At 48.4% G+C, this 15,168-nt stretch overlaps 1 protein-coding gene and 1 long non-coding RNA gene across 4 annotated transcripts in view; one reads left to right on the top strand and one right to left on the bottom strand.

Annotated features, from left to right (window-relative positions):
* Window positions 1-3,009: 3,009 nt before the first annotated feature.
* On the bottom strand, window positions 3,010-10,706 carry LOC116990224. The gene is made up of 3 exons (XR_004416478.1): window positions 10,692-10,706; window positions 3,135-3,677; window positions 3,010-3,032 (listed from the first exon to the last, which is right to left on the bottom strand). It is a non-coding gene; the product is annotated as an uncharacterized LOC116990224 (long non-coding RNA).
* A 989-nt stretch (window positions 10,707-11,695) lies between these two features.
* The window catches only part of LOC116990222 (retinoic acid receptor RXR-alpha-B-like), a 108,342-nt gene continuing 104,869 nt past the window's right edge, over window positions 11,696-15,168 (top strand). For all 3 annotated transcript variants that reach the window (XM_033047768.1, XM_033047769.1, XM_033047767.1), the window contains exon 1: window positions 11,696-12,358. In XM_033047768.1, the coding sequence (XP_032903659.1) occupies window positions 12,340-12,358 (19 nt within the window). In that variant the 5' untranslated portion in view covers window positions 11,696-12,339. The remainder of the gene's footprint in view (window positions 12,359-15,168) is intronic.

Here is a 15,168-nt window from a genome sequence, read left to right as displayed (position 1 = left end):
ACTGAAAAACTAATAGCTTATATTTATAACACCCTACTAAATAACGAGGTACCACCGACCGAACTACATAGATACAAATGGGAAATTGAAATAGGTCATCCTATCACGAAAGATATGTGGGACGAAAGTTTACAACAAATACATCAATGTTCATTAAATGCCAGACATATTTTAATACAATTCAAGGTCTTACATAGACTACACTTCTCTAAAATAAAACTAAATAGAATTTTCCCACAAATCTCTCCTATTTGTGATAAATGTCTACACTTAGAGGCTAATTTAACACATACTTTTGCAAACTGTATAAAACTTAAACATTTCTGGACAGATATTTTTGAAATAACTTCAAAAGTTATTAATACAAAACTGGACCCAGACACAAAATTAATAATACTTGGAATATCAGAACAAAGCTTAACACTCACAACAAACCAAAGAAACTTCCTCAATTACAGTATAATAACCGGAAAAAATTAATATTAAAATTTTGGAAAGGCCCTACAACCCCCACTATCAAAATGTGGATTACGGAAATGTCGGAGACCCTATACTTAGAAAGAATTAGACTTGTCTTAATGGACAAACAAGATCTTTTCCATAAAATTTGGGCTCCATTCATTAACTATCTGAAGGGATAGACTGGCACAGCACGAGGACCCAGCTGAAACTTGAACTCAGGAACAGATGAAAAACTATACTCTATACTTTATAACCTACGAACCTATCTCCATTGATGTATCACAGGTAACCCATTCCACCTCCCTTGTTTTTCTGTTGTGTTTTTTTTTTGCTTTCTTTTTTATTTGTAACTTTCTACCCTCTCTTTTTCTCGCTTTCTATAAAAAATAAAAATACTAGAAGCAGAAGTAATTGATAATGGAAAATTTTAATAATGTATGACTGATGTATATGAAAAGTTTTTTTTCTACTATAATATGTAATTACATTGTATAATATGTCTACTTCTAATAAATAAATAAAAAAATTTTAAAAAATAAAAAAATAGAGAGATTACAGAGGAGATTAACTAGAATATTGACTGGGTTTCAGCAACTAAGATGCAGAGAAAAGTTGAACAAGTTAGGTCTTTATTCTTTGGAGAGGAAGAAGGTTAAGGGGGGGATTGATAGAGGTCTTTAAAATGATGAGAGGGATAGACAGAGTTGACGTAGATAAGGTTTTTCCGTTGAGAGTAGGGAAGTTGAAACAAGAGGACATGATTTGAGAATTAAGGGACAGAAGTTTAGGGGTAACATTAAGGGGAACTTCTTTACTGAGAGAGTGGCAGCTGTGTGGAATGAGCTTCCAGTGGAAGTGGTGGAGGTAGGTTCGATTTTATCATTTAAAAATAAATTGGATAGGTATATGGACGGGAAAGGAATGGAGGGTTATGGTCTGAGTGCAGGTAGATGGGACTAGGTGGTAGTAATTGTTCGGCAAGGACTAGAAGGGCCAAGGTGGCCTGTTTCATTGCTGTCATTGTTATATGGTTAAGATAATGTGAGGTTGTTTTTTTTGGAGACATTAGTGACTATGAAATTGGTGTAAATAAGGTCAGAATAAGGGGGTGTTTGTGTACTTTTTGGGGAGCACTGTTGTACATTTAACCGTAATAATACTAGCCCGGAGGGGTCTTTCACTAAAGCCATGGATAAGTTAAAAACGTAAGGAGTAAGGTGAAACGAAACGCAGGGTTAAGACATCAATTGTGTGGGTGGCTGGAGAGGATGTTGGGGGGTTTGGGGAGAATGGCTGATTTAAAATTGGTCTGACCATTGGGGTCGTACTACATGTAGTGGCAATAATGTTGTGCTGTGTTTTCCCCTGTATTAAGTCCCTCCTGGTGAAAGATATTGTGAAACAACTGCCAATGATAACGGGTGCAGACGAATCCGGCCCTAAAGGAAAATGGACCTGGGTGATAGAATACTACTACGATGGAGAAGAACAGTTAGGAAAATGTTAAATGTAGCCTGTAAGGGAAGCTGGATCTTTTTCCTGCCTCACGTAATGGGGGTGGGTTTTTGGCCCAGTTTCTCAAGGAACCAGAGAAAGAACATTGCACAGCATTACGTAAAATTAATTAAATGAGCCTGCATTTTAGGGCTATATGATGAATTAGACCTGGGGAATGTGTGTGTAGTTTTCTTTGTCTTTTGAGACTTTTTAAAGTCTCAGAGAAGGAAGTTATATAGAAGTTATATAGAATGTATATAGAAGAAACATGTTACTTCTTAAATCTTACCAATATGCTTAAAACATTTAGTAAAGCTCGCAGATGTCAGCTTTTGTGTGTGCTCAGAAGTCAAGGCCCAAAAACATGTTATTGTTTAGTTTATTTTGCTTCAGTTAGAACATTATGGTAACTCAGAAATTGGAGATAAAAGACAAGGACAGTACGAGGTTAAAGTTAGTAAAAACATGAATGCTAAGCAGCCAAAGATAAGAACTGAAATTACAATAAAACACTGCATGAAAGTATAGTTCAGTGAACTTTTGGAGACTGTACCCGCTACTTGACCGAGCTGTACTATCTCTGAATATTCCAGGCCCAGATTTGTGGAAATTAAAGGCTTCTCGTCTTCTTGAAGAATTCTCTGTGTCTGTGTCGTTTATATCTTAGAATTTGAGTCTTGTAAACCACGACAGTAGCTGGGTACAGGGGGAGTGTTGGAGCTGGGAGTGATGGTGCAGGGAGTAGCCGGGTACAGGGGGAGAGTTGGCACTAGGAGTAGCCGGGTACAGGGGGAGAGTTGGCACTAGGAGTAGCCGGGTTCAGGGGGAGAGGTGCAGGGGGAGACTGACCTGGCGACGGGGTGCTCCAGCATCAGTGAGTAGCCGGGTACAGGGGGAGTGTTGCGCTGGGAGTAGCGGGTGCAGGGGGAGTGTTGCGCTGGGAGTGTTGCGCTGGGAGTGTTGGCGCTGGGAGTGTTGGCACTAGTGTAGCCGGGTTCAGGGGGAGTGTTGGCGCTGGGAGTAACCGGGTACAGGGGAAGTGTTGTAGCTGGGAGTGTTGTAACTGGGAGTAGCTGGTAGAGAGGGAGTGTTGGCATGAGGAGTAACCGGGTACAGGGGGAGTGTTGGCACTAGGAGTAACCGGGTACAGGGGGAGTGATGATGCTGGGAGTAACCGGGTACAGGGGGAGTGTTGGCACTAGGAGTAGCGGGTACAGGGGGAGTGATGGCACTAGGAGTAACCGGGTACAGGGGGAGTGTTGGCACTAGGAGTAGCTGGGTACAGGGGGAGTGTTGGCACTAGGAGTAGCGGGTACAGGGGGAGTGATGGCACTAGGAGTAGCGGGTACAGGGGGAGTGTTGGCACTAGGAGTAGCAGGTACAGGGGGAGTGTTGGCACTAGGAGTAACCGGGTACAGGGGGTGTGTTGGCACTAGGAGTAGCGGGTACAGGGGGAGTGTTGGCACTAGGAGTAACCGGGTACAGGGGGTGTGTTGGCACTAGGAGTAACCGGGTACAGGGGGAGACTGACCTTGCAACGGGGTGCTCCAGCATCAGTGAGTCCAGGATAGTCGCCCCATCCCTGGTGATGAGCATCTCACCGGTGGCACTGGTGAACAGTACCTGGCCACCTTGTGGACCGAAGCACGGGGACAACACACTCTCCAGGGCCTCCGCTACCTGCACCAGCGTCCCCACCTCCAGCTCAGCGCACATCCCTGCACAAAACCACAAACATCACTCACACACGGCAATAACACCTCCCTCACAGTCATACAGCATGGACACAGACACAAAACGCTGCAGCAACTCAGCGGGTCAGGCAGCATCTCTGGAGAAAAGTCATTCCTTACCAACAGAGCTACCACACTCCCTCTACCCATCTTTCTGTCATTCCGATATGACGTTTAACCTTGAAGATTCAGCTCCCAGACCGATCCTCTTGCAGCCACGTCTCTGTAATTCCCCCAACATCACACCTACCAATTTCCAACTGTGCCACAAGCTCAACCACTTACTGCACGCATTCAAATACAACACCTTTAATTTGGTATTCACCTCCCCTCTCACACCGGTCCCGATTTTATCCATCCTTACTCTCTTATCCCTTCTTATACTTTCCGTCTCATTAATTCTGGAGACTTCTGTAACATTTCCTGCACTCTTATTCCATTTAACTCCACTCATATACTTCCAATTTGTTGCCCCCACCACCCCCTCTCTATCGGTCTGTCTGTCTGTCTGTCACTAAAATTCTCATCTTGTCTGTCTGTCTCGATCTATCTATCTATCTATCTATCTATCTATCTATCTATCTATCTATCTATCTATCTATCTATCTATCTATCTATCTATTCTACTAAAACTCTCATCTTGTCTGTCTGTCTGTATGTCTGTCTGTCTACCTATCTCTGAGTGAGTGTGATCCTGAAATTACACCAAAACGATACAGGACAGTGCTACAATTTTTGGCCCACCTTACTCACCATTGTCCTGTGGTGTGGTGTATCACGCATCGTTCAGATTGATGGTATACTTTACAAGTTATTGACATTTTAAACTTAAAAAAAATTAAAACAGCTCCCCCACTTGCCATCTTTACTTGACTGGCATCACAAAGGACACAAACGGGTCCTCAGCCACAGTAGCATTTTCAGAATTTCAGACCGGCATCTTTTTTTCCTTTGGCCTGTCCTTGCCTCGCGAAACAACGGCTCCACGGGGATGTTTCCTTCCATTTTACACATTACTCACTTTAACTTAATTTCTGCGCCCCCCGGGCCCTGGCCTGGGTTTGGAGCCGGTGTGGGGTCCGGGGCGGGGAGAGGCCGTGCCGGCGACCTTGGCCTGGGCGCTGAGGCTGGGGCAGAATCTGCAGCTTGGTCCGGGGGTGGGGAGAGAGGAGATCGGCACCCGGGGCTATTGCTGCTGTTGCGTGACCGCAGGGAGGGAGAGGAGTGGCAGCCTCTCCCTCTCCCGGCTCTACGCCGCTCGGCCCATCATCCCCGCCAGCCCCCCGCCTCATGTACAACTTCATCGCGATCAGCCCTCCGCCTTCCCACAGCCCCGTATGTAGAACAGCTGAGTTACTCCAGCTTTTTGTGTCTATCTTTGGTTTAAACCAGCATCTGCAGTTCCTTCCTACTCATACAGTGTGAAAACAGACCCCGTGGCCCAACATGCCCACACAGACCAACATGTCCCATCCACACGAGTCCCACCTGCCTGCGTTTGGCCAATATCGTGGCCCATGGCCAGTGGTGGAGGAGGTCACTCCCTTGGCCACAGCCAACACCTAATGGAAGCCTGTCTTCTCCATGCAGGCTGAGGGCTGATGTCCTGGGACTGAGGGAGGGTTTTGTTATAGGCGGCACCTCCCTGCTGCTGGACATGCTGATGCCACCACCCAGAGGGTCCTGTAGACACATGGAACTGAAGCAGATGCTGGTTTAGAAAGTGCTGGAGTAACTCAGCAGGTCATGCAGTATCTCTAGAGAAAAGGAATCAGTGACAAATCAGGTCAAGGAACAACACCTCATATTTCGCTTGGGCAGCTGACAACCCAGCGGTATGAATATTCTCTAACTTCAAGTAACCCTTGCATCCACTCTCTGTGTCCCTCCCCCACCCTAGTCATGGAACTAGTTTCACTGTCATCCTGTTGAGTCTCATTGTCTATAACTTGTTCTCACCTAGCCCGCAGCCAACAGCGCTTGCTCCCTTCAACATCGTTACATTTTTGCATGTCTTTCATTCACTTGTTCGCGATCTCTCTATACCATCGTCTATATCTCTCATGTCCCTTTCCCCTGACTCTCAGTCTGAAGCAGGGTCTCGGGGAGAATTACCTGGACTCTGTTTCTGGAGGAAGTTACGCCCGCTAGAATAACTGCGTTCAATGTGGTCCGTGGTGGCGTAAAGTGTGAGAGAAATGGGTAGGTGATGTTTCGGGTTGGGACCCTTCTTCAGACTTTCGAGTCGGGACCCTTCTTCATCGTGTCCAACAGCCCACCCTCATCCATGGTGGCCAAAGTGGAGAGATTCAATGGATTGGGATGTTGTGGGATGTGGGATGACCCTGGCAATGTCTGAAGAAGTGTCCCAACCCAAAACGTCGCTTGCCCGTTCCCTCCAGAGATGTTCACAAGTTATAGGAGTAGAATTAGGCCATTCGGCCCATTGAATTCACTCTGCCATTCAATCATGGCTGATCTCTGCCTCCTAATCCCATTTTCCTGCCTTCTCCACATAATCCTTGACATCCGTTCTAATCAAGAATTTGTCCATCTCTGCCTTAAAAATATCCATTGACTTGATCTCAACAGCCCTCTGTGGCAATGAGAGCACAGCACCATCCCCTTTTGTCACCCTTTTGTCTGAAGAAGTGTCGAGTACTGAAGTGTCGCATATCTATACTCCCCAGAGATGCTGCCTGCTCCACTGTGTTGCTCCAGCACTTTGTGTTTTACTCACGATTCCAGCAACTGCAGCCACTTGTGGCTTAAGGATAATAACATTTTGAATGAACCATTCTGCTGCCACTTGTTGAATGAAAGAGAAGAATGTGTGATCTCCTTCCTCCCGCACACGTGGCCCTCAGTGGCTGCACGGGTCTCACCCAAATGGTAAAGAAGGCGTATGGTATGCTTGCCTTTGTCGGTCGGGGCAGTGAGTACAAGTCAGGAAGTCATGATAGAAACATAACAATAGGTGGAGGAGTAGGGCATTCGGCCCTTCGAGCCAGCACCTCCATTCAATATGATCATAGCTGATCAACCAAAATCAGTAACCCGTTCCTGCTTTCTCCCCGTATCCCCTTGATTCCGTTAGCCCTGAGAGCTATATCTAACTCTCTTGAACATCCAGTGAATTGGTCTCCACTGCCTTCTGTGGCAGAGAATTCCACAGATTCACAACTCACAAACGTTTTTCCTCATCTCAGTCCAAAATGGCCTACCCCTTATTCTTAAGCTGTGACCCCCGGTTCTGGACTCTCCCAACATCACCAACATTGTTCCTGCATCGAGCCTGTCCAATCCCTTAATGATTAAGAAGGAACTGCAGATGCTGAAAAATCGAAGGTAGACAAAAGTGCTGGAGAAACTCAGCAGATGCGGCAGCATCTATGGGAAATAAGTTGCCTATTTCCTTCGCCCCATAAATGCTGCCGCACCCGCTGAGTTTCTCCAGCACTTTTGTCCACAATCCCTTAATGATGCAGCCTCATATAACTTTAGTTAACGGCCCATTACAGGAAAAACGGGGAGGCTTTGGAAAGGGTGCAGAGGAGGTTTACCAGAACACAGCCTGGAAGAGAGGGGATTCATTTAAGGTAAGGCTACACAAAGGGTGAGAGACATAGATAGGGTCGAAAGTCAGAACTTTTTTTCCGGGCTATCAAAGACTAGAGGGCATAGCTTTAAGGTGAGAGGGGGCAAGTTTAAAGGAGATGTGCAGAGCAAGTTGTTTTTTACACAGAGGGTAGTGGGTGCCTGGAACGCACTGTTAGGGGTGGTGGTGGAGGCAGGTACGATATTGGCATTTATGAGGCTTTTAATAGGGCCCATGGGTGTGTAATGGATCATATGCAGGTAGAGTAGATTAGTTGAATTTGGCATCATGTTCATCACAGACATTATGGGCTGAAGGGCCGTTCCTGTGCAATAGTGTTTTATGTTCTATTGTTAAAATAGGAACACGAGACTGCAGATGGTAGAATCAAGAGCAAAACATAAAATGTAGGAAGGAATTGCAGATGCTGGTCTGCTCCGATGATAGGCGCAAAATGCTGGAGGGACAGGCAGCATCTCTGGAGAGGAGGAATGGTTGACGTTTCGGATTGAGACCCTTATGCAGACTTTGTATGTGGAAATGAATTCAGTGGGACAGGAGCAGGGAGGACACAATAGATCTGCCAGGGCAAATACAAAATGCTGCAGTAATTCAGCGGGACAGGCAGCATCACTGGAGAGAAGAAATGGGTGATGTTTCGGGTCGAGACCCTTCTTCAGACAGTCTGGCAGAGCAGTTGTGTTGATGGATTTTGGGGAGAAGGAAAACCAGGACTTGCGGGGCTGGGGAACGATCAGGTTGAAGGCTGTGGAGGGCAGACAACCGGAAGTGATAACATCACCTATGGTCTGTGAGATTATGGCTTGGTGCTCATCTGTGGGGTCATGGTCCAAGGATAGGCAGTGACTAGTGGGGTACCGCAAGGCTCAGTGCTGGGACCCCAGCTATTTACAATATATATTAATGATCTGGATGAGGGAATTGAAGGCAATATCTCCAAATTTGCGGATGACACTAAGCTGGGGGGCAGTGTTAGCTGTGAGGAGGATGCTAGGAGACTGCAAGGTGACTTGGATAGGCTGGGTGAGTGGGCAAATGTTCGGCAGATGCAGTATAATGTGGATAAATGTGAGGTTATCCATTTTGGTGGCAAAAACATGAAAGCAGACTATTATCTAAATGGTGGCCGACTAGGAAAAGGGGAGATGCAGCGAGACCTGGGTGTCATGGTACACCAGTCATTGAAAGTGGGCATGCAGGTGCAGCAGGCAGTGAAGAAAGCGAATGGTATGTTAGCTTTCATAGCAAAAGGATTTGAGTATAGGAGCAGGGAGGTTCTACTGCAGTTGTACAGGGTCTTGGTGAGACCACACCTGGAGTATTGCGTACAGTTTTGGTCTCCAAATCTGAGGAAGGACATTATTGCCATAGAGGGAGTGCAGAGAAGGTTCACCAGACTGATTCCTGGGATGTCAGGACTGTCTTATGAAGAAAGACTGGATAGACTTGGTTTATACTCTCTAGAATTTAGGAGATTGAGAGGGGATCTTATAGAAACTTACAAAATTCTTAAGGGGTTGGACAGGCTAGATGCAGGAAGATTGCTCCCGATGTTGGGGAAGTCCAGGACAAGGGGTCACAGCTTAAGGATAATGGGGAAATCTTTTAGGACCGAGATGAGAAGAACTTTTTTCACACAGAGAGTGGTGAATCTCTGGAACTCCCTGCCACAGAGGGTAGTCGAGGCCAGTTCATTGGCTATATTTAAGAGGGAGTTAGATGTGGCCCTTGTGGCTAAGGGGATCAGAGGGTATGGAGAGAAGGCAGGTACGGGATACTGAGTTGGATGATCAGCCATGATCATATTGAATGGCGGTGCAGGCTCGAAGGGCCGAATGGCCTACTCCTGCACCTAATTTCTATGTTTCTATGTTTCTATAGGTAGGTGGAGGTGTCTGAGAGCTGGTGCGTGGCATCAGTGCGGTAGAAGACATCTCGCCAGACTTCCACTGCACCTCCCTTGTCGGCAGGTTTGATGATAAGGTTGGGGTTGCTGTAGAGTGAGTAGAGGGCTGTACATATAAACATATGTTTTGTGTATGGAGACCCTGTGCCTGGAATGATTGGAAAGTGGAGATCGCTGAGAGACATAGCTCTTAGGGCTAACGGAATCAAGGGATATGGGGAGAAAGCAGGAACGGGGTACTGATTTTGGATGATCAGCTATGATCATATTGAATGGCTGTGCTGACTCGAAGGGCCGAATGGCCTACTCCTGTACTTATTTTCTAAGTATAAGCAGGGGGTGGGGAGGGGCGGGGGAAGGGTTGACAGGTGAATCCAGAAGAGGAAGGGTTGAGGGGCACATGGATCCAGGTCAGATGGGAGGGTTGGAGATTGTGACTGAGAGGGGACAACAGTAGGCAGCAGATGATGGTATCCCATTATTTGAGAAGGTTTGAGAGACTTCACTAAACCATCATTAATCACAAAATCCAAGACATCTCCCTGCACTTTGACCCCCGCCAAACCCTTGCACTCTGACCCCTAAAACCATGGGACTAACTGAACCCCTGAAGGAAGGACATTCTTACTATTGAGGGAGTGCAGCGTAGGTTTACAAGGTTAATTCCCGGGATGGCGGGACTGTCATATGCTGAGAGAATGGAGCAGCTGGGCTTGTACACTCTCGAGTTTAGAAGGATGAGAGGGTATCTCATTGAAACATATAAGATTGTTAAGGGTTTGGACACGCTAGAGGCAGGAAACATGTTCCTGATGTTGGGGGAGTCCAGAACCAGGGGCCACAGTTTAAGAATAAGGAGTAAGCCATTTAGAACGTAGACGAGGAAACACTTTTTCTCACAGAGAGTGGTGAGTCTGTGGAATTCTCTGCCTCAGAGGGCGGTGGAGGCAGGTTCTCTGGATGCTTTAAAGAGAGAACTAGATAGGGCTCTTAAAAATAGCGGAGTCAGTGGATATGGGGAAAAGGCAGGAACGGGGTACTGATTGTGGATGATCAGCCATGATCACATTGAATGGCGGTACTGGCTGGATGGGCCGAATGGCCACTCCTACATCTATTGTCTATTTTCGATTGTTTTGTTTTGTATCTTAATTGAATAAATTATTTAATATATATTTTTAGTGCACTGTAAACAACTGTCCCTGAGTGAGTTTCCACACAGACCCTAACCCTGACCCCACTGCACTCTGACCCTGACCCCACTGCACTCTGACCTCACTGAACCCTGACCCCACTACAATCTGACCCTGACCCCCCTGCACTCTGACCCTGACCCCACTGCACTCTGACCCTGACCCCACTGCACTCTGACCCCCAGCAACCCCCCCTCCCCTCACAACCCTGACTCCACTATTTCCCGCCAACGCCCCGGTTGCACGGATCCCGCCGGGGGCCCCGGGACCGACTGACTGACCTGTCGCTCAACCCGTCACCGCAGCCTAGCTCCGCCCTCACGTCACGCGGCGCCGCGGGCGATGCCGGCACCGGACCACGTGACCGACCGACCCGCCGTCACTCACGGAGCGCGTGACGTAGTGGCTTGTGGTCCCGCCCCCAATACATAGCCCCGCCCCCGATCCCAGCCCTGTCCCAGACTGGCAGTGATGGACAGCCCCGCCTCCACTCCCAGCCCTGTCAATCATACACAGCCCGGCCCCACCGATCGGCCAATCAGAGGACGCGGCCCTGCCCGGCGCCGAGGCTGCCGGTCGCTGCGGAGCGGGAGGGGGTGGAGCGCGGCTGGTTATATAATACAGAGGCCGGGGCCCGGCTAGAGCGCGCGCACCCGGGCACAGCAACAGCAACAACGCCCGCAGCCTGCAGCTGATTATATAATACACAGAGGCCGGGGCCCGGCTAGAGCGCGCGCACCCGCACCCTGGCACAGCAACAGCTCCCGCACCCGCACCCGGGCACAGCAACAGCGCCCGCAACCGGCAGCTTGTTATATAATACACAGAGGCCGGGGCCCGGCTAGAGCGCCCGCACCCGGGCACAGCAACAGCAACAGCGCCCGCGGCCTGCAGCTGGTTATATAAATATACAGAGGCCGGGGCACAGCAACAGCGCGCGCACCCGGGCACAGCAACAGCAACAGCAACAACAGCGCCCGCGGCCGGCAGCTGGTTATATAATACACCCAGGCCGGGCCCAGCGATAGGGGGAGAGTGCAGCCTAGTGTCGACTACACATCGAGGCCTGGAGCCCACCTAGTCCCGGCGGAACGGGCATCCCCTGCCCCACATACCCGGGCCCAGCGACAACGCCCACTCTGCCCACAGCGAGCCCGGGCCTAGACCCAGGGAGTAACCGCGGCAACACCAGTGCTGCCCACACACCGGGGACTGTGCGTGGCGGCCCCTGACACCAGTGACAGCCAGCCCGGGCGGGGGCAGGGAGTGATCGGGGCCAGGCCCGTGGTGAGAGGGCTGGTGACTCTGGTGAGGGTTGGGGCCCAGGGTGAGGGTTGGTGCGGCCGCCTGGGGGTCTAGTGGACCGGGACCCGGGGAGAGAGGGGACAGTGAACCCCTGGGAGAGGAGGGAGAGTTGACTGGGTCCCAGAGCGGGGAGAGGGTGTCTGGGTCACTGTGTCTGGGCAGGGGACGAGGTGATTGTTTCCCTGGGTGAGATCCTAAGGGAAAATAAGTATATTGACCCAAAGGTGAAGCTGTGCGAGGCAAACGGCAGGAAGTGTGGAGAGGGATTGGGTAAGGAGGGGGAAAGGCTGCACTGAGGAGTCACCACGTCAACCCCCAAGTGAAGGACAATGATGGCCCCAATGTGCTTTACTCTGATGCAGTAGGAAGGAAGAAGTTCTAATCCTGGCCCCTGGATGGAGAGGAACTGAGTCTGAGGAGAGGAAAGGCAGACCCTTGTACAGGGAAGGGTTCTTGGTCTGAATTTGCAGCCTGGGATGAGTAGCTGACACTGACGGAGAGGGGAAGAAGGCCACACAGAACCAGCAGTTGACGAGGAGGCAGCAGTGATGATCGGAGCAAAGGACAGCTGCCAGAATCTGACACTGTGACGTTTCTGCAGCCTGGGAACCGGTCAAGGACGGAATGTGCGAGAGTAACAGAGGTAAGGGCACAGGGAGCTTCAAATGTGTAGGAAGGAACTGCAGGTGCTGGTTTACACCGAATGTAGACCAAATGCTGGCGTAGCTAAGCCGGGCAGGCAGCCTCTCTGGAGAGAAGGAATGGGTAACATATTGGGTTGAGACCCTTCTTCAGACCCGTTTCTGCGAAGACCCTTCTTCACACCCAGAAGAAAGTCTGAAGTAGGGTCTCGACCCGAAACATCATCCATTCCTTATCTCCAGAGATGCTGCCTGTCCCGCTGAGTTACTTTGACATTTTGTCGATCTTTGGGTGCTGTGTGTTGAGGTGCGTGGCCTTGGGTCTTCCCTTCCCTTGCTGAGCTGTCAGCTTCCAGTTTCATCGTGGAGACATAGGGGATCGCAGGTGCTGGAATCTTTTGTCCCTTTTGGTACATTTATCTTTTGACACAGATCACGATGACAGATCATGCAGAAGTAAAAACAAAAAATGCTGGGAAAACCCAGCAGGTCAGGCAGTATCTGAGAAAAGAAAGACGACCAATTTCCCTTTCCACAGATGCTGCTCGACCGATTGAATTGTGTCAACATTTTCTGCTATAATTTCAGATTTCCTGCATCTGCAATTTTCAACAGTTTAGCAGACGTCATCATGTTTCTGATAGCGAGACTGCGCTCTGTGCATATTAGTTCTTGTATTTCCTATCTTACAACATTTTAAAGATATCACAGTGCCGTAGTCCAGTCGAATTTATTGTCATATGCACAAATATGGTGAGATACAGGTACAATTAATATCTTGCTTGCAGCAGCATCAAGGGACAGAGACAAATGTAAATTACACAAATTCTTCAAGATAGTTGTGGCACTGTGGTAAAGTTCTTTACCAGAATCTTTAGATAGAATACTTTATTATCACATGTGACAAACTACAGTGAAATTCTTTGCTTGCATACCATGCCAAGGTATGCAGTTAGTTTCCCATAAAGGGCGCTTACTAAGTTACAGATTCCAGTTCGCCCTTTGTTTTTTGCCCCCACCCCCCTCCCCCTCACAGCGGTCCCCCCCCCCCCATTCCGGGTCCACCATTGTTCTTTCCCCTCCCTCACGGCACTCCCCCTCACGCGGGGTTGTCCATTGTTCATATAGTGCCAGAGCTCCTGGTTCGATCCTGACGACAGGTGCTGTCTGTACGGAATTTGCAAATTCTCCCTGTGACTGAGTTTTCTCCGGGTGCTCTGGTTTCCTCCCCATTATATAAATTGGCTTCTGTAAATTGTTCCTAGTATGTTGGACAGAACTAGTGTGTAAGTGATCATTGCTTGGTGTGGACTCACTGGGCAGAAGGGCCTGTTTCTATGCTGTATCTCCAAACTAAACAGTAAATTATTTAATTATTTATACTGTTTCATCAGGGACTGGATTGTTTTTTACTGTTATTATGTGTGAAATGTTTAAGTTTTATGTGCAATGCTCTGGTATTCCCTGGGAAACGTCTTCTCATTTTGCACTGTACAATTGTTGCTTTGCAAGATGACAATAAAGGTTGATTGATTGATTGAAAAAGAAAAATGACAAGACGTGGTCTGTAGTATTGTGTTGCTGAGATAGGATTAGGGTTGTGCAGGTCGGTTTAAGAACCTGATGGTTTATATCTGAGCACCCAGGTTGAATTCCAAATTCTTAGGTGAAGTCGAGTTTAGTTTATTGTCACTTGTACTGAGGTACAGTGAAAAGCTTTTGTTGCAAGCTATCCAGTTAGCGGAAAGACTATACATGTTTACAATCAAGCCGTCTACAATGTACAGGTACAGAATAATGTTTAGTGTAAAGTGCGATAATTTGAGGGTCTCCAATGAGGTAGATGGTAGGTCAGGACCACTCTCTAGTTGGTGATAGGATGGTTCAGTTGCCTGATAACAGCTGGGAAGAGACGGTCCCTTAATCAGGAGGTGTGCGTTGTCAAATTTCTGTACCTCTCTACGTGGTACAGAACCGCTGATGGGAGAGAGAGAGGGATAGAAAGAGAAGAGGGCGTGAGACCCGCCCGTGATTATACTGGTGGTCTTGTTGAGGCACCACGGGTGTGGTGAGGTATAGGGACAAGGAAATCTGACTTGCAAAGATAGGCTAAATCCTAAATTACACACAAACTCTCCAAGCCAATAAAAAGATAAAGGCAGACACAAGTACAAAACACTTTTTTTTTAAAAACTCCGCATTAGTGCAGGCGGTGGTCTGTAGTGGCCTGTTGCTCAGGTAGGATTAGGGTTGTGTGGGTCGCTTCAAGAACCTGTTGGTTGCGGGAAAGAAGCTGTTCCTGAACCTGGTGGTGTGGGACTTCAGGCTTTTGTACCTCCTGCTCGACGGTAGCAGTGGGAAGTGGGCACGGCTGGGATGGTGAGGATCCTTGATGATAGATGAGGCAGCGACTGGTGGAGATGCTCTCGATGGTGGGGAGGGCTGTGCCCATGATAGACCGGGCTGAGTCCACCACTCCCTGCAGCTTCCTGTGCATTGGAATTACTGTATTGTGCCATGATGTAACCATAATGTAGCATTGTGGAATTCCTTTGATTAACTGGCTTCCTGGATCATTGTGTGGGCCATTAAGCATTGGTAAAGTCGTGGGTCTGGAGTTGGATTTAGTCACCCTGGGTAGTTCTGGCATGATGACTACTAGTGCTGCACCTATGTTTTTTCTGCAGTCCAGTTGCTATTCTCTATGAGCGTGGATGTAGAGAGGATGTTTCCACTAGTGGGATAATCTAGAACCAGGGGTTATAGCCTCACAATTACAGGACGTTCCTTTAGGAAGACGAGGATGACTTTC

The sequence above is a fragment of the Amblyraja radiata genome, chromosome 30 (assembly GCF_010909765.2).
Source record: "Amblyraja radiata isolate CabotCenter1 chromosome 30, sAmbRad1.1.pri, whole genome shotgun sequence".
In the NCBI taxonomy this organism is placed as follows: Eukaryota; Metazoa; Chordata; class Chondrichthyes; order Rajiformes; family Rajidae; genus Amblyraja; species Amblyraja radiata.
This window is presented reverse-complemented; position numbering and strand designations above follow the sequence as displayed.